Source organism: Rousettus aegyptiacus, unplaced genomic scaffold, assembly GCF_014176215.1.
Source record: "Rousettus aegyptiacus isolate mRouAeg1 unplaced genomic scaffold, mRouAeg1.p scaffold_m13_p_14, whole genome shotgun sequence".
Classification (NCBI taxonomy): domain Eukaryota; kingdom Metazoa; phylum Chordata; class Mammalia; order Chiroptera; family Pteropodidae; genus Rousettus; species Rousettus aegyptiacus.
Window position 1 is genome coordinate 2,232,104 of NW_023416289.1, and position 27,901 is coordinate 2,260,004.

General features: G+C 52.2%; 1 protein-coding gene across 6 annotated transcripts in view; it reads left to right on the forward strand.

Annotated features, from left to right (window-relative positions):
- Nucleotides 1-24,018, forward strand: part of PHKB (phosphorylase kinase regulatory subunit beta) — a 94,648-nt gene extending 70,630 nt beyond the window's left edge. For 5 of the 6 annotated variants that reach the window (XM_016147632.2, XM_016147631.2, XM_016147633.2 and 2 more), the window contains 16 exons: nucleotides 197-290; nucleotides 2,294-2,377; nucleotides 2,779-2,883; nucleotides 3,886-3,968; nucleotides 4,180-4,270; nucleotides 4,416-4,477; nucleotides 4,561-4,723; nucleotides 5,752-5,833; nucleotides 7,700-7,757; nucleotides 9,991-10,081; nucleotides 12,125-12,327; nucleotides 19,948-20,082; nucleotides 20,909-21,038; nucleotides 21,796-21,903; nucleotides 22,168-22,308; nucleotides 22,925-24,018. In XM_016147632.2, coding sequence (XP_016003118.1) covers nucleotides 197-290; nucleotides 2,294-2,377; nucleotides 2,779-2,883; nucleotides 3,886-3,968; nucleotides 4,180-4,270; nucleotides 4,416-4,477; nucleotides 4,561-4,723; nucleotides 5,752-5,833; nucleotides 7,700-7,757; nucleotides 9,991-10,081; nucleotides 12,125-12,327; nucleotides 19,948-20,082; nucleotides 20,909-21,038; nucleotides 21,796-21,903; nucleotides 22,168-22,308; nucleotides 22,925-23,062 — 1,768 coding nt within the window. In that variant the 3' untranslated portion in view covers nucleotides 23,063-24,018. Of the gene's footprint in view, nucleotides 1-196; nucleotides 291-2,293; nucleotides 2,378-2,778; nucleotides 2,884-3,885; nucleotides 3,969-4,179; nucleotides 4,271-4,415; nucleotides 4,478-4,560; nucleotides 4,724-5,751; nucleotides 5,834-7,699; nucleotides 7,758-8,986; nucleotides 9,078-9,990; nucleotides 10,082-12,124; nucleotides 12,328-19,947; nucleotides 20,083-20,908; nucleotides 21,039-21,795; nucleotides 21,904-22,167; nucleotides 22,309-22,924 lie in introns of all 6 variants that reach the window. The other variant, XM_016147635.2, reaches the window with a different exon arrangement.
- The last annotated feature ends 3,883 nt before the right edge of the window (nucleotides 24,019-27,901 follow it).

Here is a 27,901-nt window from a genome sequence, read left to right on the forward strand (position 1 = left end):
CCAGAGCTCCCATCCGATGTTTCGTGAGGGACCCAGGAGAGCCCCTGGACCCCGGAGCCGAGGGCGCGTAGCTGACATTACCCGCTTAAAAGTGTGCCCCACGGCCGCGTGGCCGCTTCCCTGCTCCGTCAGCGGTTCCCAGACTGTTAACCGCACTGTCTCAAAACGCCCCCCCCAAACCGTGTTCTTTATTCAGGCTTCAGGTTTTCCTCAACACGTACGGCATTCAGACGCAGACGCCCCAGCAGGCAGAGCCCATTCAGATATGGCCACAGCAGGAGCTCGTGAAGGTGAGTTTCCTTCCGTCCCCGGCTGCTTCGTGGACGGGCAGAGCACGCGGTCCCACTTCGTTAACAGGCCGGAGTCACAGTCCGGTTCCGAGAGAGGGCCGTTAACCCAGACGTCTCTCCCATGAAGTCGAGAAAGCCGCTTTATCACACGTGTGTACAGTATATCCAGACGCCGATGATTTCTGTTCTTTGCTAGAGGCTGTTACTCACCTCCACCGAGCCCTTAAATAACAAATGAGTCGTGTAAAATTAACCTTTGCATTTGACTCGATTATTTTCCATTTCATTACCGGTTAAAGAGACCTTCTCATCTAGATGCGAATTGCTAATAACGTCCTTTCTCTGTCACGCTACTCCTTGGAATCTGAAGCGATTCCCACCTCTTTGGTTCACTGTGCCTCGAAAGTGGTCCTAAAGCACCATGCGCGTTTCTCTCTGCACTTACACACCTGTTCGGGGGGGACGAGCAGGTGGCCGCCGCGGCGGTTCGCAGACGCCGGCGTGCGTGCGTCGGGCCTGCCAGCGACGGGACCCTGTCGGTTTCCGCTAGCCGTTGACGACCCGCCGTCCTCACTTGCCGATTGTCCAGTACGCAAACGCACTCTTCGGCGCAGTCCCTCGCGTGACCGAGATTGGTCGGGGAGGTTGGCATAAGTGGTCGGTGCCACGACGAGGACTAAAAGCTCGGAGAAGTGGGGCGCACGCCGCGTGAGCAGACGCGGGGCCTCGGAGCTGCTGCTGATCTCACCGGGCCTCGCCTGCCGGCGGCCGCGCCGGGACCCGGGTCGGGCCACGCAGAGCACCGGTCCTGCAGCGGCAGACCCCCCCTCACGGACGCAGAGCTGTCCTGTCCCTGCTAAAGACACGAGGCTGGCAGCGCGGGGACCCCTAGAGCAGGACGCCCCTTAAAATGACACCAAGCTGTGAGTGATGGGGAGGTTCTTACAGTAGAAGAGGGTGACCGAGACCAAGAGGGATTGGGGGGCCCGGGCGAGGCGAGGAGGCGGCAGGAAGTGGAGATGAGCCCAGGCCCTAGCGCTGTGCACACGGCATCCCAGGCCGCTGTGCCGCGGCCCCGGACACTGGGGGAAATCGAGTCACACGTAAAGGAGGTCTGCCCAGATCTGTCCATTCTACCTTGCGCGTGGCTGATTAATGTCATCGTCGCTGTCTAAGACGACATCCGGAGTAGTTCGGGCGCCCACCGAGGGGAGGGGGCCGTGCGCGCTGTAGTTTCGGAGACGCTCAGAGCGGACTTTTTCCGGCCGGTTGGCTTCGTCTAAACCCAGCGCTGTTCCAGAATCCACATTCCCAGCACCGTGGCTCGGGAGGACGTCCGGTTTCCCTCTTTCCCCCATCAGGTAGCTCCTGAGCACGAGCCGTGTCCTGTGACAGGGCCGGCTCAGGGGTGTCATCTAGGGACACGGCCGTGCAGGCGGCAGCCACAGAGCCGACCCTGACGTGGGTGCATGCGCCGGTCCGGGGTGACCGAGGGCAAGCTGCCCGAGGGGCGGCGACAGTTAACGGAACCATCCACTCGTAGCCTGTGGCTGAAACTTCACAAAATCCATGCAATCAGACAAATCAGGAAGGACAAGTTTCCATTTTGGTGGGAAATACTTGAAGGTAGGGATCTAGTAGGAGGCGTGCGGCCCCATTTTTTAAAACTATAAGGCGTTCGTCCTTCTGTGTCGTTTATAAATCAGAGCGAGCCACGTCAGGTGTACAGTGACGACGGTGTACAAACAGCGTCAAATTTTAGAACATCGCTAAGCGGATCCCCCAGAATCTTGCTTTCCGGTCTCCCCAGGCCCCAAATCTAAGTCGGCATCGTTGGCTAGCTTGTTCGCATACAAGTCCAGTGATGAGGTTTCCCTGGCCTCTTTTTCTCTGAGAATATAATAAAATATCAGGACGGCAGTCGGCATGGGGGCGGGGGGACGGGCAGAAGAGAGAAGGAGGGATCCCTGCCCGGCTCTGACTGACAAACTTGTGTCTTACAGGCTTATTTCCACCTGGGGATCAATGAGAAATTGGGACTCTCCGGGAGGCCGGATAGGCCCATTGGCTGCCTCGGGACCTCGAAGGTGCTCACAAGACCGTGTGTGTTCTCGGGCCCATTCTCCTAATCGTTAGACAAGTCAGGCTCGGCACGCGTTTCGTCTGCCATCGGGAAGTCTTCTAGGGACGAACAGCATCTTGCTTCTGTGTTATTTCTAAGCTCGTAAGATGCCTGATTAAAACAGTGTTCACTCAAACAGAGGCTGTGTCCATCGTGGCGCACAGGTGGGCCACTTCAAGTTGGTTGGCATATGGGTTCAACCAAGAAACTTTCAAAGGTCTTAATGTCATGAGGCCTCTACAAAAATCTTACTTCCTTTGCTCATGCAGAATTAAGCACCAGTTTTAAATTTCGGTAGGACTCGCGTTGCCGTCCCTTCGCCTCCGGCCCGCTCTGTGTTTATTTACGTCTGGTCCTTCCTTACAGATTTACCGCATCCTGGGAAAGACCGTGGTTTGTTACCCCATCATCTTCGACCTAAGCGATTTTTACATGTCTCAAGACGTTTTACTGCTGATAGATGACATAAAGGTAGCTTCAGAACCTCCTTATTCAAATGGGGCGACTTCCTCGTGCCTGATCCTATCATGTTGTCAAAGTGAGCGCTCCTGGGCGTGTGGCTCCAGGGCCACACAAGCTTTGGAGGGAGAGCCAGAGGGCGGCTGTTTTGGAAACCATGTTCACGTGACAGTCGTGGTTTATCTCTTTTTGAACACAAGTTGGGCTAGGCAAATAATTTTCCGAACGACGTCAAGCAAAGCTTCAACTAGCTCCTAACCGTTAGCTTAGACTCTCCTCCACTCCCTCTTCCACTGGCAGCGCAGAGAGGCGGAGGCACGGCCCAGAGCAGGCCGCTGGAACCGGACTGAGCCTGCAAAATTTGGCTGCAGCGTTAACCAGCCCTGTGATCCGGGGCGAGTCACTTAGCTTCTCTGTGTCTCTGTTTCCTCGTCGTCGTAGCTGAATAACCACAGGCCTGTGCTGAGGCTAAATGAGTTAACATATGTAAAGCACTACTCAGAACAGTGCCTGGCACGTGGCGACGTGTCACGTAGGCCTTAGGCTGACGGTGGTGACGGTGACGGCGAGGGCGGCGGGAGCTGAGTCAGACAGAACCCTCCCGGTTCTGGTGGTCTCTGCAGACCCAGTCCAGTCTCTTCCGCCTGCTGTGACGTAAATGCATAATAATGTGGAGTGAGAACGGATCTTCTGGATGATAACCCGGGGCGGCTTTTCCTCCCCGGGACCATTATTTTACCGTGTTATTAGGCCACGTGCGCACGTGTGTGCACGCACGCGGCACCAAGCCGTGTGCTCCGATTACTGCAAGGAGCAGAGTTCAAAGTCGGAGTGGTGTCTGGCTTACCGTGCGCGCCCGATGCCTGTACACGAGTCTGTGTCGGACCGTCCGTGTCAGCGGCGTTTGCGCGCTGCCGCGGTGCGGGCGCGTTTCGTTGGCTCTGCCGCTGGCGCCTAAGCGTGCCGGTCGCTCGGACAGCGCCGCCGCCCCCACCTCACCGCCTGTTTTCACAGAACGCGCTGCAGTTCATCAAGCAGTACTGGAAGATGCACGGGCGCCCGCTCTTCCTCGTCCTCATCCGGGAGGACAACATAAGGTACGTCGAGGAAAGAGGAGAGGCGTGACGCGGAGCCCCCTGCACGCGGCGTGACGGGGAGCCCCCTGCGGGCGGGGCCTCCTCGGGGTTCTGCACCTTCCCGGTGGGCAGCACGGCGCTTGGTCTGTGCACAGGGCACTCAGCGGTGGGTGGTTCATTTCTCGTCCTGTTGTTGACGTGCGCATTTTGTTGATCCGTTTGTGCCTTTCAGAGGCAGCCGATTCAGCCCCATTCTGGACATGCTGGCGTCCTTTAAAAAAGGCATGGTCGGAGGGGTCAAGGTCCACGCTGACCGCCTGCAGGTAGAGTTCTGGGTCCCTGCGTTTCAGTGGTCGGGACGCTTGGTCCGCAGACACAGCTGTGTCGCAGTGTGTCCTACCGAAGGCTGTTTTCTGCACTGACCTTCCTCGTCCCGTGGTCGTGAACCTCCTCTCGTCCCCATTGCAGACGCTGATATCCGGGGCCGTGGTCGAGCAGCTGGACTTCCTCCGGATCAGCGACACGGAGGAGTGAGTCCCTTTGGGTCGTTCCTGTCGTTCTGCGGATTGCAGCAGAGAGGCAGGAAATCGACACTTTTCTTTTTCATTTCTAGGCTTCCAGAATTTAAGAGTTTTGAGGAGCTGGAGCTCCCCAAACACTCAAAAGTCAAACGGCAAAGCAGCGCCTCCAACAGCCCCGAGCTGGAGCAGCAGCCGGATGTCACCATGGCGGAGTGGAAAAGCCGGCCGACCCACGAGATTCTCCAAAAGCTGCAGGCGAGCACGACGCGGCCCCCGGGCCCCGAGCGGGGTGGCAGAGCCGGGCCTCCGAGGAGGTGGCAGTGAGGCAGATGGCGTGTCCGAGCGGGGGCCGTGGCGGAGGCTGCCCCCGCGGGCTGACGTCAGCGCGAGGGTCTCGGAGGGGCCGGGGAGTGGGGACGAGCGGGGTTGTCTTGGATACGAAAGCGCCTTCGTGACCACGGAGGAAGCCGCGCCAGTGGCGACTGCCCCGGGGGCCCCGGTGCCCTGCGGCGACGGCCTGGACCACCCCCCTGCCCCGCGTTTGGGTCGGTGCTCGCTCTAAGTCCCCGGCCCTGGGGAGAGCAGGCCCGTGACCACAGCCATATGACTGTTACATTAGTGGCCTCGTATTCTGCCGCCCCTAAGGCGCTCTGCACTTTCAAAGAGGAGGCGAGGGGGTCAGAGCGTGGTACTTGGCCGAGACGCTGAAATTCTAGGGGTAGAAATGTAAATATCATAGCATCTTGTTGGGCCATAAGACTCTGAGCCTGTAGGCATGACCGGTCCTCGTGACCGGCGGACGTCGTCTCCGGGCATGACCGGTCCTCGTGACCGGCGGACGTCGTCTCCGGAGCTGCGTGGGCACGCATGTGGCGTGGACACGAAGCCCGCGCACCGCGGCCGGACGTAACGAGCACCGCCACACGCCCCGCCTTCCGTGCGTGTGTTCCTGACGGGTGCTCAGCGACCCGGCTCCCATTTACGGACCGGGAAAGTCCGCTGGCTGTGCCGGCCCCTCGCAGAGTGGCGGGATACGTCCCGCTGCTCGTAGATGGCTCCTTTTCTACCCCTTGCTTAGCTTGTTTTCTGGAGCTTCGGGGGTTGACTCCCGCCGCCCCAGGAAGCCCGCCGGCCTTCGCGCCGAGTCCTGCCGAGTGGGCGGCGTGTCCTCTCTGGTGTGTCAGCGACTAGCTATCTTCCCTCGTGCGCGTCCGGGCCGGCCGCCCCGGGGTGATCTTCAACCCCGTCTCACGCCTGTCACTCACGGCGGCGTTTGTTTCCAGGAGTGCAGTTGCCTGTGCGGCCAGGTCATCCTGCTGGGCATACTGCTCAAGAGAGAGGGCCCCAACTTCATCACCAAGGAAGGTAGGGCGCGCGTCGGGGCGTCTCCAAACTGTGAGACCACCCCGCCGCCACCGCGTCCCGATGCGCGTCGCGAACGCCCACCCAAACGCCCCGGTTTGCTTCCTCCTCCTTTGAGGGGGAAATCTCCATTCGTGCCCCTTGGGCGGAACGGGCCGTCCGGTGCGGACACCCACACTGCTTAGCGACGCTTCGCCATCTCTGGCGGGCCGAGGGGCATTGGAACCCAGGTTCTGCCTGGGACTCTTAACGCCGACAACGCCATGGTTGCTTAGGGACAGTTTCTGTTTCCGGTTTCATTTTCTATAGGTTTTCAAGAACAATGTTGAATTGTGACAGCTGTAAAAATTATAGCTGGTTGGCAGCAGTTGCTTGGAATGGCATATGGCACTTGATAGAATTGTGCTCTAAGGACTGTTAACAGAAATGAATTGTTTCTGACCATGTCCACGTCCACTCTGCAGTCAGGCGGGAACCCCGTGACCCCTGACAGCCACGTCTGCCTGTTGAGTCACTCCCCTCAGGAGTCTGAATCCTCCCCCCGTGGTCTGCTTCCGGAACATTCTAACAAAGAACAGTGCAGAACACATTGCAAGTGCTTAATGTCTAGCTAGACAAGGTTTTTGGCTGATCCGGATGAAAGTCCTCTGTCCACGGGGGTGTGTTGATTTGGTTGGCATTAGAAACTGAGTCAGTATTTTAAACGGCAAGGTCATTAGTATGAGTTATACCTTTGGTAGCAGATGAAACGTAATTGCTTATTCAAGTAAGGTCTACTTACTGCGTTTACATTATCATAGCTCAGAGATAGCCTTTTGGAGTGTTAGACATGTGAGTCGAATAATCCTAATTTTCTTAACTAATTAAAGTAGAACTTTGAGCAAATTTCACACACAATCTCTCATTTCTAATTAGTGATGAAAGTGTAAGTATAAGCAGAATCCTGATTTTATCAAGGACATTCATTGAAATTTGTACTTTAAATAGAATTTTTAAAAAGCAGACATTTCATTAGGAACCTAGATTTCAGAACAGTTATTTTAGTAGTGTTTTAAAATAAAACAAAACTTACAAAAAACAGTTTATAATGATAGTGCTGAAGTAATTATTTTTTAAACCATTTTTATAAATGGGAGTAATGCTCATCTTTTACTTGGTTTTTGAAAGACTTTAAACGTTTTAAGCCTGTAAAACCTTGTGATATATTGAAAATCATAAGCACCTATAGAATCTGAACATAATTTTATCCGATTCGTTCAGGGTAACATGATAAAGTTTTTATTCTTTACCCTCATTTCCTTTTTGGCGCTCTGTCCCGTCATGTGATTAATTCATTGACGCACCAGCCATGGGCCAGAGCACACGTGGATCGGTGCCCAAGCGTGAAGCCACGCGGTGTCTTTCGAGCAAAGTGTATGATGTTGGGGTGACCGTGCCCATAACAGGGTCTCCGTGAAGTTTGGTGAATGAATACATGAAGAATCATATATGTACAGTCTACAGTATTTGCTCAATTTGCTGTATTCCGTTTTTTATTTTCTGCAATAAATTAAAATAACTTATTTTTATTGATTAAGTGCTTAGCTTGCATATTAATCAAGAAAACAATAAATTTAAAGAAATAAAGTACTCACTGAAATCACATCCTCAAGGAGGGGGCACATTCACGCAATGTAACATGGGTCGCGTCTTTAAATCCGTGACCCCGATAAACAGGATTTGTCAGGTAGTTCGGAACATTAAGGAATGTGGGCGCACCAACTCTGGTGGGTCAGGATGAAAATCCGGGAGTTATTTTTTTTAAGGAGAATACGTTCATGCATTTAATTGAAAGCCTTTTTCCAACACCAACTGCTGTCTAACGCCTAGGTACCGTTTCCGACCACATCGAGAGAGTCTACAGAAGAGCCGGCAGCAAGAAGCTGTGGTTCGTATCGCTGTCCTTGTCATTATGTTTTGTGCTTCGTGGCGTCATATTCAGTAGGTGACGGACCAGCCTTAAAGGTGGTTGGTCGTTCAGCCTGATTCCTACTTCGAAGCTCTGAGGTTAGCGCACGGTGACACCTTCTGCTTTCCGAGGGGGCACCTGCTCGCCCTCGCGTCACGGCTCCCTCGAGGTGCTACCAGGTGTCCGTAGGGATGGTGCCTGGCACTTATTCTCCGACACGCCGTGCCGATGACTCTGTCCCGCCCCGCACCCCTCTGTCCCGCCCCGCACCCCCTGTGTCCCGCCCCGCACCCCCTGTGTCCCGCCCTGCACCCCCTGTCCCGCCCCGCACCCCTCTGTCCTAGCTCTGCTCTGATTGGGGGGACAGCTCTGCTGTCCCGGAACGAAGGCCACGTAGAGACCAGCGGCTCATTTGATCATAAGCCCAAACCGTGCACTTAGGAGGCAGCTGCCCCACACATAAGCCCAGTGAACCCCAGTGAGTGCAGTTGGAAAAGTAGCGACAGCAGCCACGACCCCAGCGTGCTCGGCAGGGGCCGTCTCGTCCCAGAGGCTGGAACAGGCAGGCGGTCAGTGGGGACAGCCGTCGGAATTCACAGTGGGGCAGGTGCGCTCCGACGTACGGCCCTCCGCGTTGCGAAGCGATTCTAACAGTCTTACCGGCAGAATCCAACATTTTGGAAGATTTTATATATATATATATATATATATATATATATATATATATATATATATATATATATTTTTTTTTTTTTTTTTAAATAACCGATTATTTTCTAATTTGGAAAAAAAAAAGCCTCAAGAAATATAAGAAATTCCCTTAATCTCAGTGACTCCCAGGTTTCTAATCTTTAAAATAAGGGTATTAATAAAAAAAATCTCTTAATGGTATTTCTACTCTATAATTATGATAAATATACCGTTCCAACCCAGAAGAAATCGTGTAACGACGCTGTGGTGAAATCTCAGGTTTTCACTAGCAGTCGGCAGCGCGGCGAGGCCCGCGGGCTGGCCCATGGCGCCTACCGCCGGGCGGCCGCAGGGCGGGCCAGGCCCCCGCCGGCTTTCGCTTCGCCTGCTAGACTCGCATCCCAGACGGAGCGTTCCCTAGCGGCGTTCAGAGCGCCGACTCCGACGCGTGGCGACGGGCTCCCGGGCGTTTCACTGACTGTGTTTTCCCTCCCGCGGCTCCCCGCCGACGCGCGCAGGCTGGCGGTGCGCTCCGTGGCTGCGTTCACCCAGAAATTCTCCTCCTCCATAGCCCCACACGTTACCACCCTGCTGGTGCACGGGAAGCAGGTAACACGCCGGGCCTGGAGGCTCGCGCTGCTCGCAGTGTGTGGCTCACGCGCATCCGAAACATCTTTCGGTCTTAGGCGTGTGGATGGAAGCTTCTCTAAAAGTAGGCAGTGTTTGTGTCACTAACTTCGTCAGTTATGGACCTGATTTTTTTTGCAACTTCATCTATATTGAGATTAAGGAATAGAAATCTTTTTCATAGGTTGGCTTTTATGAATATCCTGAAATATAAGAACACAGTTTCACTCTACTCTTTATTTTTCCATTGAAAAGTTCCACATGAACTTTTACTTTTGAGGGAAAAAAAAATCTTATGTATTGCATGTGCTGTGCTTGAAGAAAAAAATCTCCTTATAGTCTAAGACTTTTTCAGAAATGTAAAAATAGCAGCGTGAATTCCTTCCTCCAACATTCTGGCTTTATCCAGTAAAGTAACTGCTGGTATCTCATTGTATCACTTCCTAACATCGAGCCCTGACCGAGCCCCTAACCCAGGAGTCTGGTCGTCTAGGCACCAAAAGAAACATGATTTAAAGTGATCGTAGGAACAGATGACACCGGCCAGTGACAGGCTTAGTAATGCATCTTTTGATGCAAAATCAGAATACTCAGTCCCTCCTCCTTCCCCGCTCCCCACGAAGGGACAGTTCGCCTTCCTTTTCTTTCTTTTCAAGTTGACAGTGGGCACAGATGACGCCGGTGGCAGAGGCGAGGCCGCGGGCCCGCCCCTCGCCCCGGGTGGTGGCTCCTGCAGGTGGCGCTTCGGCTGCGAGGGCCACTGCCTCGGGCTCAGCGCTCCTGCCCCACGACCGCGTGAGGCCCACCCGTGCGGTTCCCACGTGCCCCCCGTCACGGCCCCCTCGCTCGTGGGCTGGACTGTGACCCTCTGGCCTGCTCTCTTCTCTGCCCCCAGGTCGGTGGTGCGCCGCGCAGCAAGCCTCTTAAGTAAAGTAGTGGACAGCCTGGCCCCGTCCATTACTAACGTTTTAGTGCAGGGCAAACAGGTAAGTGTCTGCTCACACCCCCCGGTCACGGTCACAGTCACGGTCGCGGTCATGGATGTCCCGAGGCAGGACCCCTGCCTCCCAGTCTGACAGCCTCCGTGTCCTGGGCCTCTCACGGTCGCGTGAACAGGAGGGCCCCTCCCCAGGCAAGACCTGGCCTTAGCGGGGCACAGTCACCAAGCAGACCGTCCCTTCCCCCGGCTGCACTCGGGGCTGCGATTTCAGCCCCTTGCTAGCTCAAGATCAGTGAAGGTGCTGACCCAGGAAACAGAGTAATTCCCACAGCAGCGCCCTGACAGGTGTGTAGGGCAGGCGAGGCAAGGACAGGTGAGCGTGACAGGCGTGGCTTCCCTTCCCCTTCACGTGAGTGGCTCCCAGTCCCCTAGCCCTCGGCCACGTGCCCCTCGCACCAGAGCCGCCTCCAGCCAGCAGTCCACGCCCTGGACCGCATCCCTCTCGGCCCTGGGGGCCGTGAGCCGCGGGAGGGCAGGGCGCAGGGCCTGTCCCGCGGCCCCTGCACGTCCAGCCGGCGCCGGGCTTGACGCAACGCTTGGTGACCGGCAGAGCGGCGCCGGCGCATGCGCTGTGTGGAGCGGCCGCGGCTGCTCGCGGCTCGTTCTGGTTTCCCTGCGCCCTGCTGGCCTGGCCGAGGCGACGCTGGGTTGGAATGAGCACCTGCCTGCGATCTTGCGCTCTGGACTGTGTGTGCTTTGACGTGTTTCTTGATCGCTAATCCAGGGGTCTAAGCTTTCGTGTTACGAAGCGCTCGGACTCTCTCTCATGAAATTGGCCCATGGCTCATACTCCGGGACTCTTAATTCAGTAAAGTTGAAATGATTTCATCCCGATACCCAGCTTTTGAAATGTTAGAATGCATTCTTTATTTTATCTTGTAAAATTTAATAGCAATGGAAAAAAAAATGATCGTAGTAAGAAAAGACTCCCGAGAACAAATTAAATCACTTTCACATGTTATTTTTCCTATTTTCTCCAAATTTTTAAGAGGGCGACTTTTCATCCCACTCATCGGCTAGGTCGACCAAGGCGCAGGAAGCGGGCCGTCCGCTGCCCTTCCTGGCAGCAGCCCCGACGGGGAGCGGACGGCTTCGCCCGCTCTTCCTCCTTGGGTTTTAGGCCCCTGTGCAGTGGCTGAAAATCGAGCTAAATCTAGCATACGGGAGCCTGTGAGCAGGCTTCGGCGGTCTTTGAGGCCGCTATCGCCTGGGGGAACTGGTCGGTCCCACTTGTGATGAAATAAATCAGCAGTTCTCTGTTTTCACCCCATCGCAAAATCAGGGTGAAAGACCCCGTGTCTGCTCTCCCCTCACCTCTGGAAACACAGGGGCCCCGTGCCTGGGAGACGGAGGGGCAGTAAGGGGGAGCAAGGCGGCTGAGGACAGAGGACCGCGAGCGACCACAGGGCCCCCCTCGCCAGCTGCAGCGGCGCGCTCTGCTCGGGGTCCTCGTCACTGCCCCCCTCTGTGCTTTCTCGCCCCCAGCCTGGTGGGCAGCCTGTGTATCCCGCCGCGCAGGTGCGAGGTACGCCCCAGGTGTTTCGGCACCCGCTCTGCCAGGACAGGACACGTGGGGCTGCGGGATGACCTCGGGCCTAACTCTGAAAGGGTCACAGTGCAAAAAGTTCCCCCCGAGAAACTAGAAAGTGGGTGACAGATACGCTCTCGCATGCTACCTTGTGTGGACGTGCCGTGAAGTCGACTCTTGGGAGCATCCTGGTTCCTCCGGGGAGTTTCCAGGATTGAAGCCATTGAGGACAAGTTACTTATATTCCTTCTTGCTTTTCTCCTGTCCCCTCCCTGACTGGCACCCTCCCCCGCCCGTGTCTTAGGCCCGACCGAGCCCTCGCGGACTCCAGTGGGAGCCGTGCTCTGAAAGCCGTTTTAATAAAAACCAGGAGCAGTGTATTCCCCCAGTGCCCTGGCTCGCGCAGAGTAATTTCAGCCTGCCAGTCATCCCGGGCCCGGACTTTTTCCTCGTGTCTCGTAGTAGCTCGGAGACATTTATAATAAAATTCTGCCACTCCAGGTGACCCTGGGTGCCTTTGGCCATGAGGAGCAGGTGATCTCCAACCCTTTGTCCCCAAGAGTGATTAAGAACATCATCTACTACAAGTGCAATGCCCACGACGAGAGGGAGGCGGTCATCCAGCAGGAGCTGGTCATCCACATCGGCTGGGTCATCGCCAACAGCCCTGAGCTGTTCACAGGCATGCTGAAGATCCGCATCGGGTGAGTGCGCGCGGGGACATGTTGCGCCGCCTCTGCCGGGCTGGCCTCCGTGTGCGAGCTGCCACCCCGGGCTGGTGGCTTTTCAGGGCGGTCCCCCCCCTCCCCACGTCCCCTGAGCTGTAGGAGCAGCATTGGTGGTGTGGAGAAGCGAGTCCCGGTGATTTACCTCCCACGTTAGATGTAGTGAAGAAACTGTTCTCCGGTTAAATCACACTCCAGGGATTTAAAACCAAAACCCAAAACCCAAAACCAAAAACACAACGCTTCTAAAAATTCCTGGAAGTAAAACGGGCAAGCCCCACGAGAAGAATGATTTTCAGTGAAACTGGGTGTCGGGAGGATGCGCTGAAATAGAAATGCGGTCCTTTCAAAATATCCCGCCGTGTCCGTTTTCTACCCAAATCTAATCGTTAGTCATAAAACCCTAAGTGTTCTGTTTGGAGAAGATTCGGGCTCTGGCAGTCCTGAATTTTCTTAAGAATTTTGCGTGGCCGCACGGGAGGGCAGGCCGGCCAGGCGCTGGCGGCGGGCAGGACAGCCACGTGCGGCGCGGTGGCCCGGGACGGACGGCCGAAGCCCCCGCAGCTCCCTTTCGTGCCAGACTCGTTGCTGTTTGTGAGATGAACAGGGTGGCGCGTTTAACAAGCCTGTCACAGCCGAACGAAGTGTAAATGTCACTTTCCCTTAGAATACGCTTTTGATTGTACAAGTACCACGTGAACATGTGCCGGTCGTGAAAGGGTCAGGCGGTACCCGGGCGGACGGAGTCACCAAACACGCGGGCCGTTCGGCGGTGTTCCTCGAGCGTTTGAGAAGACTATGCAGTCTGTCTGGCACTGACGTGTGTGAGTGTGTGAGAGTGTGTGAGTGTGTGCAAGTGTGTGGCTTGCTAATTGTTTAATTAGATTGTCAGTATCTTTACTGTTTCTATTCTACATGATCCTCGATTGCTGGTAAAAATCTTTAGATTTTTCTCATCGTAATTATGGATGTGTCAAGTTCTCCTTGCATTTTTATCAGTTTTGCTTTCTAGATTTTAAAGCTTGGTTTCTGTCCACGTTATTTTCTAGTTTTTATCACCGTATTTTCCTTGGCGTCATTTACTGCTTTTCAACTTGAATTCTCAAGAAAGCGTTTTTGATTTCGAGCGCCCCCGGCGGTGTGCAGGACGGCGCCGGGAAGCCCTGCGAGCGTTTGTCCCCCGCTCTGTCACTGTCATCGGACGGCCACGTACTCCGTTCACACTCCGCCGACTTCCCGCCCTCCGGCCCGCCCACGCCCCCCGCTAGATTTAAAACAGATCTGTCTTGTCATTGGATCCGTAAATACCTCATCATCTGTCTCTTAGGAGTTAAGATATTTTTAAAAACGAAACCACGATCCCATTACAGTGCATGAAGCATAAGAATCGAATCATTTCCCAGGTCCTCCGACTTCTTCATCTGTGATTTTTAGCGTGGCATGTTGTCTCCGTCCCTTGACCATCACTGTTCTTTTCTCGTTTTGTGTAGATGTAGCTTTTACATTCGGCATTTTCACTGTGTGTGTTTTTAATACAATCTGAGACGATCTTTGAATTGGAATATGTATTTCTCGTTTATGCCACTGAAAAATATTTTCATGTCTTTCTGCTATCGTGTGTGACGTTTTCTACTTGGGCTTTCTCGTCGTTACTTTTTCCCTTCTTCTTTATTGTTGGATTGATTTCCTTGTTTCTTAGTTTTAATTTTGCATATGAACATGCACTTTTGGCAAATTATTATCTCTTTTTTTTCCTTCAAAAATTACGCATAGAAACTGGTTGCTCTTTTGGCAGTATCTGCATACCTCGTGTCGCAACAATTCTCGTTCTAGGAATTTAGACATATTTACAGCAGTCTTTATTTCAGCGTCGTTTGGAATAGTCGAACATCAGAAACAACCCAGATATCCTCCAGTAGGAAACAGTTTGAATAAAGCGTCGTAGCCGTACAGAAAAAAAAAACGCTGTGTAGCTATACAAATATAAGACAAAGTCTGTATGCTGACGTTTATAGATTTCCAAGATAAATTAAGTGAAAAAAAATTGCAAATGTCTTATTCTATTTTTAATAAAAGAACAGTAATAATACTGTACGTATAATGTATTTATAGAAAAATATCTGAAAAATATACGTTAAATTGATGTCAATTATTTTCTCTAAATCTAGAGATTTCTATTTTGTAAGTTAGATTTTTAAGTTTCATTTAAACATTTTTTGATAAGTTATTTTACAAACTACTTGCCCAATTCCAATTATAGTATATTTCAGGTGAATTTGCCTTTCTTTATCTCCCGTCTCTTTTGATTGAGAAGTGAACTCACTCTGCAGAGAAGTTGACTTTCATTTTTATCCTTTAAAATTCTCTCTTCCAAAGACTGAGAGGTATTTCGAATCAGCGATAAGAACGTCGGCACGTGCCCTGGTTCGTTCGGTCTGTTTCTTTAACACCGTCACCTCCAGGCTTACCGCCTGTGTGGACGCGGAAAGGGGTCTTTCGTGGGCCTTGTCTCTAAATGAGAAGGAACCTGAGTCTCCGCGTCCAGGCGGGGTGTTCACAGGCGGGGTGGTCACAGGCGGGGTGTTTCTCCGAGGCTGAATGTGAAGTGAGGGTCCCCACCCTGCAGAGCGCGCTGTGTCACGGACGCCCATGTCACAGATGCCATAGCGCCCCGCGGAGGTTTAAACAGCGCCTCGGAGCTGGAGTGAGCGTTTCCCGGGATCGTACCAGCTCCGTTTTCTAAGCTTTAGTGCTTATTCAGCGTTTTGGGCTAACTTATCTTTTCTCCACAAATCAACGTAATTTCCATTTTTGAATTCCAGTCTGACCTGAAGCTGCGTTCTCTTCATGGGAATGAAGTAGGTTTTGTTCGTTTTGCTTGAAATCGGCGAGCAAACTCCTTATTTCTGGAGCCCTGAACGTCGGATTCTTTTAAGTCGTCGGCCCCGTTGTCCCTCTGCCGACCTTGTGTGTGCGGCTGTGATCATGGCAGTTTTAAAAGAGAGAGAGGAGGATTTGCAGGATGCGTTCCATTTTTAAACTTCTGAGTTAAAGCATGTCAGACTCATTCGTCCCTGACTTTTTGGTGTTGTTTCTCTTTTTAAAATGTAGATCATGATTGGCAGTTCGGTCGGCTTCCAGCACCACGTCCCTCCTGAAATGCGCTGGGCTGGATGGCGAGAACTAAACACGGGTCTTAGTCATGGTGCACCCTGCCCAGAAGTCCCTGCGCTGTGTGCGCTCTGTTTTAACGCCTGTGTGTGTGTGTGTGTGTGTGTGTGTGTGTGTGTGTGTGTGTCTGCCTGTCTCTGTCTCTGTCTCTCTCTCCCAGGCTTGGGCTCTTTTTTTCTTCTAATTTATTTATATATCACGGCCTCAGTTGTTTGAAACCAAGCCCGCCGCGTTTTTTTCCTCTTTTGTCCAAGGTTAATCCTGCCCTCGGGAAGGGCCCTCTGGTCTGACGATGATTCGATTTGCTGTCTCATTATCGATTTGCACTCTGGCTTTTATGTTGAAATAGATCACGTTGCTGGCAGGCCCATTACCGCGAAGACCTCCAGCCGCCTGCTGTCTGCTGCGGGCCTGTCCGTCAGGCGTCCCGGCCGGACCCCTCCGTACTCTCCCCCCGTTCCTGCCCGGACCCGGGCACGCCGCGTGTCTCGGTGCCCGCGGCCGGGGCGCAGAGAAGGCCACGCGCCTGCTGCGGCTTCGGCCGTCGTGAGCAGGGCTCCCTGCTCCTCGGGGGCCGTTGCCTTTGACATGGACGTGACGCGGTAGGGCAGTGGGGTGGCGGAGCCCCCCCTTCCCCTGTTCCCTCTGGGCGAGTCGTTCTCCGATCGCCAGACGGGAGGCTCTGTTTGCCCGACCCAGTTGCCGCCCCGCGCGAGTTCGTATGAATCAGGCGTGAGCCCCCCGCCACCTCCCATCTCCCGCGTCTGGCTCAGGAGAAGGCCACATCAGCCGTCCACACGCTCGTTAACGGCAAGCTCGGCAGGTACTCCTGCGCATCTCGAAATGGCCTCCAGATGGTCATTACCGGGTCTTTTCCCACTGGGGATCAGTGCTGCCCCTCACGGCTTCTCTCCTCTCGGGAAACGTCAGCCGTCCGGTTTGCCGATGGGGTCAGATTCCTGTGCACGCCGCGCCCCCAGGGCGTCCGGGGGGCTCAGGGTCCCCCAGTCTGGCCTCGACGCCTGTGGGGGCTGATGGCCAGTCGTGAGCAGCTGTGTCTCTGTCACGTGCTTATTGGCAGCCTGAGTCTACGGGAGTCGGGCCCCAGCGTGACCTTCCTCCTGACCTTGAGCACTCGCTCGCTGTCGTCCTCTCCTCGTTTCACGTCGGAATCGGCAGGTCAGGGGCCACGAGGGGAAGAAGTCACACTTCTCCAGCAAGGGAACCTCGCTGTGGTTCCTGAAGTGGAGGCAAGTCTTTGATTTTTCTGTCACTCAGTCATTTTTTTTCTTTAAGTCTCTGACTGCCGCAGAGCGGTTTACGTCTAAGGCTGTTTTCAGTTTAGTCTTCTGACGAATTCCATGCCAAAAAAGATTAGTTTGGCCAATATTTTTTAATGAATAAATGTATTTCAAAAATCTGACAGATAAGTTATATTCGTTTGTGCTCGAATGAATGAAAAACAGCTACCTTCCTCTGGTGGCTGTTGAGTACAGCATTTTCTATAATTTGCTCGCAGAACTGCTGAGATTTTGTGAACAGAAGGAAGAAGCCTGAAGGGGAATTTCTAGATCTCCAGCTACCTTTGTTTATGGTGTGCAGGTTTTAAAAGGTGGATGTGATAGACTGTGTTTCGTTTCAATAACTCAAAATCTTGGAAGACTTTAAAAAGCATTTTAAAAATAAAGAAGTTACTTATTTTAGGAGAAGATGTCTCCCGAAGTTAGAAGGGGTCTCGCTGACTTGCGTAACTCCACGACTGGGATTCAACAGCTGGATGACCTTCCCCCAGCCTGAGTCTGAAAGTCAAGTAAAAGGAGTTTGCCACCGCTCTCATGACTCTATCATTTCAAAAACCTTCTAACATATGTTGTCTTATTTATTCCTCAAAATAATTCCATGTAGTGAGCCGAACAAGTAATAGCAATGTTCCCATCTGAAAATCGACGTGCCATTAGGGCATAGTTGATACGCGTCAGAATCTGTATTCGCGTCTGTCTTTGTTGTTTTTGCTTTTCGTTATGAAAAATGTTAAATGTCGAATAATAAAATAATTTGGCAAATTCCCATATGTCCATTATTTAAGTGGTATAAGTAGTTGCTAGTAAATTGCATTTCCTATATTTGCTTCATCTTTTTTACCCGTAGAGCATTATAATGCAAACCCCAGACATTTTGACTTTTACCTCTCAATATTAATAACTACCTATCTTCTTTAAAAAAAAGAACTTTTCTTAATAATGACTGTACTATTATCAAACTCAACAAAATGAGTGAGAGTTCCTTCATATCATCTAATACCCAGTGTTATTCAGATTTCCCTGTTTGTCCCCAAAATTACTTTTAAAAAATCAGGATCCCAAACAAGGGCCCTGCCTGGCATTAGTTGTCTCTTAACTCACTTTTCATCTAGAGCAGCATCCCCCCCACCCCCAACACACACACTTTTTTTTTTCCATACCATTGGCTTGCTGGGGAGACCAAAAGGCGGGTCTTCAGATTGTTTATTTGACGATCTTTCTATTGTACTAAGCTGCCACAAATGTAAAATTTTACTGTTAACTAAAGAAAGAAAGAAAATAATAACTGGGCAACTCTGTCTAACCTTTAAAAGTAAAAATAGAATTTTTTTTTTTTTTTTTATCTAGAGAAAGTCCCGTGGGGCATTTTGTCACTGAAACAGCTCGTTTCATGGGCAACTTTAACATCAGCGCATCCGAAGTAACTATACTCTTGTGACTTTTATGCTCATGTGACATTTTGAGGAAGGGTAGCCGCTCATGACGAAGATGAACAAGGAAGGAAAGTCTAGTCTTTGGAGATGACGTGGGTTTGGTCCAGTTTCTCTTTCTGCCCGATCAGAGGAGCGTGGGCTGTGAACGGCCGTTCCGTTGCTCGTTCCGTTGTCGTATCCGGAATCTCACAAACGTTTATTTTGTCGTTCGCAAACACTTTGTCGTTTTCATTGTTCTTACCACTAAGAAACAAATATATATTACGTACTATCTGTGGTAATGGAAAGCGTATGTGTTTTTGAAATTATGTTTCACCCTTGTGTATCTCTCTTGCCTCTGTAAATCTATCTCCGGGTTTTGAAACACATATTCCGCGGTTGACTGGTAGGCTAGTTAAACCCCTAACTTCCAGAAATGGCCACGACAAGGCGTGGGCGGGAAGGTGTGAGAAAGAGCTGGGGGTCACCTTAGCAGAGGGCAGTGGGAATGGCACAGTCACAGAGCAGGGACCCTTTGCGGACAGCTCGTGGCCGGGCCCCACAGGCAGAGCCGCATGCCTGGTCCACGCCACCTGTGGCTCACCTGGGAGGCTTAGCACCTGTCCACCATCTTTTCCACAGGCAGCCGTTAAAGCCACCCCGGGAGCATGCATCTCTGTCGTTTTGCAAACCAGCCGTGGCAGGAAGAAGGGCTTTAATCTTTTGATTATTTCCACCCAACCTTTTCACCTCTGTACCTGCGATATGTGGCTTGTCTTTCAAAGGAGTGTATCGGGAGAGGGGTGACGACCCGTTGGGGTGTAGTAACTCAGCCCCTTTGGCTCTCCGCTGCTGTCGCGAGACGCCGCCTCTCCCCGCGGCGTGGCTCCACAGCCCACCCCGGGCTGGGGCACAGAGCGGCGTGCGGAAGCAGGCACGTTTCTCCCAGGTGCGGAGCTGCGCTCTTCCCGTTCATCATCCAGTGCTTGCCGAAGGGTTTGGGGATAAAGCACAGGCGTCCGCTGTGTAAAACGGATCCTTTAGCTTTTCCTAGTGGTGTGGAGAGTTCTGGTCCCCTAAGGCACGGTTTTATTTCCAGAGTTTTCTTTGGTTTGCCTAACTAGTTTTTCTGAGTTCTTTCCTCGGAATACAGTAAGTGAAAGAAATGAAATGAAACTATAAAAATACTTATCAAAAGCGTCTCAGATTGAAAAATAAAATTACTTAACACGTAAAACAATTAAATATTTCAGGCATTTCTAGGCATATAACTATACCTTGGAAAATACCGGACACCCAAATAGTGTTCCATAAATGCTTGCCTGAATTATTACATTGCAGTTCTTTCTGTAATAAAGAATTATTTTACGAACAGCGCATGCCGCAGAGTATCAGTCCTCCACTTAACACGAACCTTTCTCGCCCTGTTCGTTTTCCGCATGCATCCAGCATTCGGAAAATAGCAGTGTGGCAGCTGCTCGTGGACCGTATGCCTCACGCCAAGTCGGTAGACGCTCATCTGTCACGAGCCTGCGTTCCGACCCCGTTCTCACGTTTTCCGTGCCCGCAGGAGCAGGCCTCACCTGTCCGATCCACCCGCGCGGCCCCTGAGCCCCCTGGGAGCCCGGGCGTCGGCGGTTCGGAAGTCCGAGGCTTCTCAGTGAAGGGCCCCGCCGCGCGAAGCCTCCGGCGACTTTGCTCCCGTTTCGTTCCAGATGGATCATCCACGCCATGGAGCACGAGCTGCGGGTCCGCAGCGGGGACCAGCCGGCCACAGACCTATGCCAGCTGTCGCCCAGCGAGGTCAAACAGCTCCTGCTGGACGTTCTCCAGCCTCAGCAGAACGGAAGGTCAGCGGGGCCTTTGTCGCCTGCAGGACACCCTGCACCACCAACGTCGTAACTTCGATATGTAGATGAAATGAGACGTTACCAAGGTGCAGCAGGTCGCCTGCTAGGCGGACAGCGTGCAGGGAGACGCTAATCGAAATACCTGTCTTCAGTCGTGATTCTGTGTTGACTTAAACTCTATACGTTTTCAGGTGTAGTTAATACGTTTTCAAATTTTTATCATTCAGTGTAGAACGTAACATTTCATACCCCTTGGCCGGTTCCCTTTCTGGATCTCTGTAGCGCTCCCCACCTCCTCCCAATGTTTCGGCATAAAGGTTTCGCTTGGTCATGTTGCTTAAATCCTGTTTCTGGAAGTAGGTTGTAACCTTTTTCAGGGCTAAACCCTTTCTTAGACTTCATTTGTGCTAGAGTTAGAACAAGAGCCAAACAGAAACTTGTGGACTACACCGAATTGAAGTTTTTTTTTTAATAACAGAAAAAGCTGTAATATAATTATTCAGGCTGCTCCCGTGTTTTTAAATGGAGCTGCTTTTTTGTATTAAAGTCATTCGATCACATGGTGAGAATTTTTAACCTTGTAACTTAATAGAGAAAAACATGGTGCCTGTTAAATTTCGTGAAATCTGGGGGATTTTCTCCTTCCCTGCACGCTCTGCTTTCACTATGAAATATTTGGCGATCTCTGCAGCATGCAGCCCTGATGGTCCTGGGCTTTCACGGCCGGCCGTTGGGACACTAATCCACACCGAGAGTCTTGCCTCCTGCCGGAACAAGCCCGCTTTCCGGCACTGAGGCATCTCTCACTCCTTTGTTTGGTCCACAGGTCTTGGCTGGACCGGCGTCAGATCAACGGGTCTCTGAACAGAACCCCGGCCGGGTTCTACGACCGGGTGTGGCAGATCCTGGAGCGCACGCCCAATGGCATCGTGGTGGCCGGGAAGCACCTGCCGCAGGTAGCGCCCGCGTCGGGGCCGTGGGAGGGGTCGGCGGTGGGGACCCCCCCCCCGCCTCCGTCGTGCAAGTAGCCGCTCTGCTCATTCCGCCCCTCAGGGGGTTCCAGCCGGGGCGTCCAGGAACCCCACGGGAGGGAGTACCGGGAAATAAGTCTGGTCCATAGGACTGGAAACGAGTCACGTTTATTTTGCAATTTTAGCGTCCCTCTATGCAAAGCCTTGCTTTACCAAATGGCTATTTTGCTTAAAAGTTGTATTTAATCAAAACGTATTATATTGTCATAAATCAGACGCTTTGAGGAAGCTTTTTCTCCGTTTGACGGGACCACACGGCCAAAGCTTTCGCCAAACAAGCTGTCCTTCCTGTGTTCGCTTGTCAGCGAGTTAGGGTCTCCCTCCGCCGCCGGGAGCGCCGCGGCCCGCAGCCAGGCGCGCCCCTCGCGTTGGCGCCGAGAGCGATGCGTCTCTGCTCGTGTCCCGCACGCGGCGGGGGCCTTTGTGTCCCGAGGCGGTTGCTAGCACGGTCCCTTCCCCCGAAGACGTTAACACAGTGACGATGGCTACTAAAAACGGAGGTCCGGTTTATCGGTCGTCAGCCGGCCGGCTCCGGAGATCGACGTCTGTAAACTCCGGTCGTGGAGCCGAAGATGCTCTCAGATGCTCCGCAAACCGAGCGGGTCGTCGATCAGAGAGCGAAACCCGTCTCCGAAGCGGGCGCCGGAGGCTGACGTGCTGCGTGCCGTGTCGTGTCTTCCAGCAGCCGACCCTGTCCGACATGACCATGTACGAGATGAACTTCTCGCTCCTTGTCGAGGACATGCTGGGGAACATCGACCAGCCGAAGTACCGGCAGATCGTCGTGGAGGTTCGTGCTCAGAGTCCGCTCCCCGCCTGCTCCCCGGAACGCGCACAGAGAGATGCCCACGCGGCCAGAAGTGGCACGCCCCTCACGGGCCCCTCCGCTGGTCCCGAGGGCGACGGCCATCCCGGCCCCGGGCAGGGCACCGGGGTTCACGGGGAGCGCACGGGACGCGAGGCGCGGCCGCCGGTCTGGGAGGGGGATGGAAACGTGTCCACCCGCGTCGCCGCCGCGGTCCACGTCATCGGCTTCGATGTCCGTCCCTTCCAGTTGCTGATGGTCGTGTCCGTCGTGCTGGAGAGGAACCCCGAGCTAGAATTTCAAGACAAGGTCGATCTGGACAAACTGGTGAAAGAAGCGTTTCACGAATTTCAAAAAGATGAGAGTCGATTAAAGGAAGTCGAAAAACAAGTAAGTAGAGAAAAATAGCTTTTTGTTGATTTTTTTTTCATTGTCTCGATTCTTCAAAATATCCCTAATTTCTTATCATTTAACTTATAAAACAGATTTACAGAGTGCAAAACGGAGTACTCAAAGGGCAGGGGGCATGAAGTCTGATTTACTCGAGGAATTAACGTTCCTTTTTAGTGAAATTACGAGTCGATTCAACCATGAAGTGTTGACTGAAAAGAAATCTAGGAGGAGATAAATGTCCTTTCTGTCGTCAGCAGTTAGAATCTGTGTGGCCGGAAAGAAGCCGTAGGTTCCAGAAGGCCGCGGGGGAGAGTGGGGCTCAGCGCGGGCCCCGTCCGCGGGCACGGCCCCTCCCGGGGCCTCTGTTTGACATGTTATGTTCATCCGTGTAGAGGTTCCCTAAGTAGATGAAACTCGCCAGCAGAGAGAACACCAGAAATGCCTTTCCCGAGACGCCGCCTCGGGAAACGAAAGCAAAGCACGGGACGCGCGTATCTCCCACGAGGAAATCGTCCTGTGGATTTATCCCCCCCCCCCCAGGCCGACACCGACTTTACCTGTCACCTTCACCAACCCAAAAGTCAAACGACTCTCTCGCCTTTCCCCTCCGCAGGACGACATGACTTCCTTCTACAACACGCCCCCGCTGGGCAGACGGGGCACCTGCAGCTACCTGACCAAGGTCGTGATGAATCTGCTGCTGGAAGGCGAGGTCAAGCCGAACAGCGACGACCCTTGCCTGGTCAGCTAGCGGGGACGCGCTCTCCCGAAGCGGGTCCCGCTTTGCGCCGAGGCTCACTCCGGGCGGCCGCCGGCGTGCGGGCTGATCACGGCGGCGAGGTGGCCGTCTCGCCTTGGATAAAGTCGCGGGGCGTCCTGCCCGCGCCGTCGCCAGCCTCACGGTGCGGCATGCTGTTAATCAAGCAGAAAAAAGTTCTCGCGATTATGCCAATACAGTAATAATGTTTACTGGATGATAGGAATAGTTTTATGAGTTGAAAGTTCACCACTGCATGTTTAATGATCAGACATCTCCTCAAAATAAATCATGGCTTTTTGGACTAAATCCCGCCCGCCTTACTGCCATTTCAGTGAATTTGCCACATCGCAGTGCATGCTGGGAATGACTAGACCCTGGAGAATGGTGAGCCGTTCGAGTGACATCGCCATGGTAGAATCTATAATGTGCATCACAAAAGCAAAATCGGCCAGCTGATATTCTGATTCTCAGAAATTACACTATTGGTAATATTTTAGTATACAGAGCTATTGTACGATTTTTACCTTGTAAATGTGCTTATGGTTTTGTATTTGTGTTAACTGTAGGGATTGGACTAAAATAGGATAATAAATCTGATGAAACACTTAAAACACTTGTATTACAAATCCCGATAATACCTGATCAAACATTATCTTTGAGTTCTTACTAAAATTAGGACATGTATAAGATTATTCAGAGGTTAATCTAGTTTGTACTGGTAAAAACAAAATGTTATTAAATTTTATTTCTAAATTAATGAATGTATCTGGACACATGCTTTGTTCTCCCATTCATGATATTAAGCTGATTACTCCTGATTGTTTTTATTTAATTGATCTAGAGATGGCATGGAAGAGAATCTGTGGTGTTTACCATTGCACATGATTTGCTACCAAATTTACCTAAGCAAAATTTAATAAAAATAGAAAATAGATTAAACCTTTAAATCTTATGAATTTATTTCCCACCGAATGTTACAAACAGCCCCTTAGTGTTAGTCCTGGCCCCGAAAAGAGGTTTTCCTGGCCAGTCTACGGAAAGTTGGACTTGTCCCCCGTCAGACTCGGCCCCTTTCAGAGGCTAGAAAGCATCTAAGAAAGAAAGGACAAGTGGCTTCGGTACCTCTCGAACTGAGATCGGACAAACGGACGCGTGAGCACCCTGAGAGAGCCGAGGGCCCGGGCAGCGCGTTCCCCCGCCTTTGAGGTGTTCCGCGTGGGTGCTGGCGGCCGACCCGAGGGCCCGACCGTGCGGGGTGTCGCGGAGAGGCTGCGACGGTGAAGATCGTCACTCGGCCTGACACACAGGCGAGTTTGGGAAGCGATGACGCCGAAGCTGGTCCCTAAGGCAAGTGCGGCACGCCGCGAAGCCCACGCGGGGAGGGAGCGAGGACCTCGTAGCTGGGGGAACCTTGAAGTGGTGGATATTCGCCGAAATCCGGAGGAAAGGGAGCCGTGGTATTTTTTAAGATTTTTTTTAAGAGTCTCATCAGCTGAGCAGAGTTGCCAGAAATCTGCCGCCGTCTGAGTCGAAATCAAACATCGTTTGCGAACGTGTTTCCTGCACGAGGTGTCACTCGCTGCCGCAGGCGCAGAATTCCGACCCCCTCCCGCGTCTCCGCGGCGTTCAGGGGCTGCGGCCCGTGTCTCGCCTCGGCGTTTCGATGAAACCCAGAACGTGTCGTTCCAAAGGGTCCGTGGGGGTCGGTGAGCCTTGCCGTCCCTCTCTCCAGAAACCAGTGTCGCTTTCTAACTAGAAAAGCAAAGAGTGAGAATTAGAACCCGGAACTCAGGGATTTTAGGTGTCCCCTTTGGCCTGCAGAGCCAAAACGTTTTAACCGCTGCACTAGAGACTGACGGGAAACATCGGCGCCTTCGTCCAGGCATGACGAGGTTTAAGTGTGATGCGAAGCTCCCTCGATCGCGATGCGGAGTCGCTGTGGGAGTTCATTGTACCGGCAGCGTCTGTCGACGGCTCCTGACTGACTATCGAATTCGACTGCATTTCCAGAGCATCATTTTAAAAACCATGGTGTTTTCCAGGTTTCCTTCCATGTCATTTAAGTCTGAGAAAGTCATATTTCAGTTTTTAGAAAATCAGAGTCTGCAGGTAAAGAGAACACGTTATCTTCCAGAAAAGTCTGAGCAATGCTGGAACACTTCGGAGGGGCTCAGGGTGACCACCATCCCCCAGGGCTCACCTCCTCCTCGCCAGGTCAGGCCACACAGGACGTGTCACCTGAGGCTCTTTTTCCTAGGGTTATAAAGGCAAATGGGGCATCCTTAACTATGCGATAGCTCGGGAATCGTACCTGCGAACTTTTCGGAAAAGTAGTATTTGTCTAAATCCAGTGAACCAAGAGAATCAACGTGAAGATGTAGTCATGGAGAAAACATAATACCTAAGGACTATTTATGAACGGTGAATCCGTTAATATAAAGTTAATAGTAACAACAGTGCAACTTACAGAAAAGAATGTAAAAATGACTTAAAGGAAAAACGTCACAATTTAAGGTACGATAACGCATGGATTGGGACGAAAATCCTAGAGCTCGCTGACAAAACTCAGAAGGAAGCATGAGCTAATTCCTTGTTTTACACAGTAAGAAGTCAATATTCACCTCATTTTTCAAAGTTAATAAATCAAGAAAGTTTGTAAAGCTTACCATTTAAAATACGAAAATAACTTTAAATTACCAGGGGTGTGTGTGTGGGGGGCGGGGGGATAGTTCAGAAAATTGACCATACAGCACAAAATAAAAAAAAGAAAGAAAAATGACAAAAACGGATCTCTAGATCCCTTATAATTGCAACTAATATCAGACAACATTCAACTAAAAAAAAAAACAAAACACTATAGTTTAATAACCAAAGAGAAAAGAAAGAAAGCCAACCTCTTGGAAAATTTTGGAATTTTTTTCTAAATCGAAACCCAAACTGAAGTTTCAAAATGCCCACTTTATAACCAGATTACTACATACAAGACGGCTGAAGCCATGTTCAGATCAGAAATCAATAGTACTGAACAAGATAATGAAAGATGAATTAAATACTCAACGCTAAGAAAATTTTAAATTGCAACGAAATAGGTTAGAAAAGCATTATAAAAAAAATGAAACTAATTCAAAAGCAGAAAAGCAATAAATCCAAGAGCTGGTTTTCTGAAGAAGACGGGCGGCTGTAACGAGCCAGCCTGAGAGAGGAAGGGGCGGGTCACGGAGCGGTTACCTTACGGGCCGGCGCTGGGCGCCTCTCGGCCCCCCCTAACGGGGCGGGAACTGCTGGTGTCCTTATTTTACATAGGAGGAAACTGGGGAACAAAGTTCGAGCATCTTATACAACTTGTTCCACAAATAGTAACTGAACAGTCGGGTTCACAAAATTAGAAACATGAACTCATCACAGACACCGAGGAAATCGGAAATTTTCAATTTCGATGACACACGTTAACCTTAGGAAATTCTCAAACTCGTAATATGACCGGTTCGAAGACGCTTCCTGAGGAAAGAAGCTCATCTGCTTCATCTGTTGCGAGGACCGGCGCAGGGTTGGGAAACCTGTCCCCGAGCCCGTGTCCGCTGACCCGCAGCACTGTTCCTCTGTGAGGTGACAGGTGTCCTGCGAACAGCATGAGGGGAAGACAAGGGACCAGCGTCCCTAAGTGAGGGAGCTGGGCGCCCTGCAGCTCCGAGGAAAGTGCATTGACTCAGGCCCCTGGCTCGGCGCCCCCCACCCCCCTTCCTCTCCCCGCCTTGCAAAAAGCTCACCTGGGCACAGCCACCCCACGACGAAGGCGGCCCCGGGCCGTCTCTCAGAAAGCACCCAAGGGCACCGAGTGCGCACGACAGCTCCCAGCGTGAGTGTGCCTCTGTCTCTCGGAGCCCACGGTGAAATGAGAACGAAGAAACTCATTGACATCGGTCACTCATTGGCGTCGGTCACTCATTGACGTGGTCACTCATTGGCGTCGGTCACTCATTGACGTGGTCACCCTCCGCCAGGGGCCCCGCACCCGGCCACGTCCCTGTGTTTGGTAGAGAAATACAGCGCTGGGCGGGTAACCAGTTGACCCATCTTGTGTTCAAACTACTGGGCAGGGTCGAGGCGGCAGTTCTGGTTCAAGTACACCGGCAGCGCCCACCCGCGTCAACGCCAGGTCTCGAGGGGTCGGGGTCATTCGGGGACACACCCGCTTCCTGAGCCTGGGACAGGGTGCTGCCCTCTCCCTGCGACACGTGTTTCTAGCTCGTCAGAGGCCATTGTGTTTCGACGGAGACGCCACAAATTAGAGGAGCGGAGCCCGCGACCTAGAGCTTTGGCGGTGCGGTCGCGTTCTGCTCCTGGTCAACATCGTGCGCGGCCCTGGGCCGTCCAGGCAGGACGGCTCCGAGCAGAAGGGAAGTGGTTTCAATTCTTGTCCTCCTGCCGGTTCCTTACCCTGAAAAGGTGTGGGCAGTGATTCTCCTCCAGCTTTTGAAATCATCCCTCTGCTCCCGGTGAAAGAGATTCCGTTTCATTTTAAGATATTTTTCTGGTTTTGCTTTTGTCGTCGTTGTTTCTTACTGCTCTGTGTTAAAGGACAAAGGACACTCGCTGTCTTGGTATTCATGAGCCCGTGGCTCATAAGTTTATTTTGCCTCAATTTAGAAGCCGCCGGTAGCCGGTTTCTTCCTGGTAGCCGATGTTCATTAACATCCACCCTGCACGGGCTTCGCCTGTTTCCTCCAGCCACCCAGGGGCAGGACTCCAGTCCCATGACCTGTTTCCTTCCAGCCGTCACAAAACCGGATGTCTGCGTACACCTCCTTCGTTTCGCAAACGGACTTCAGT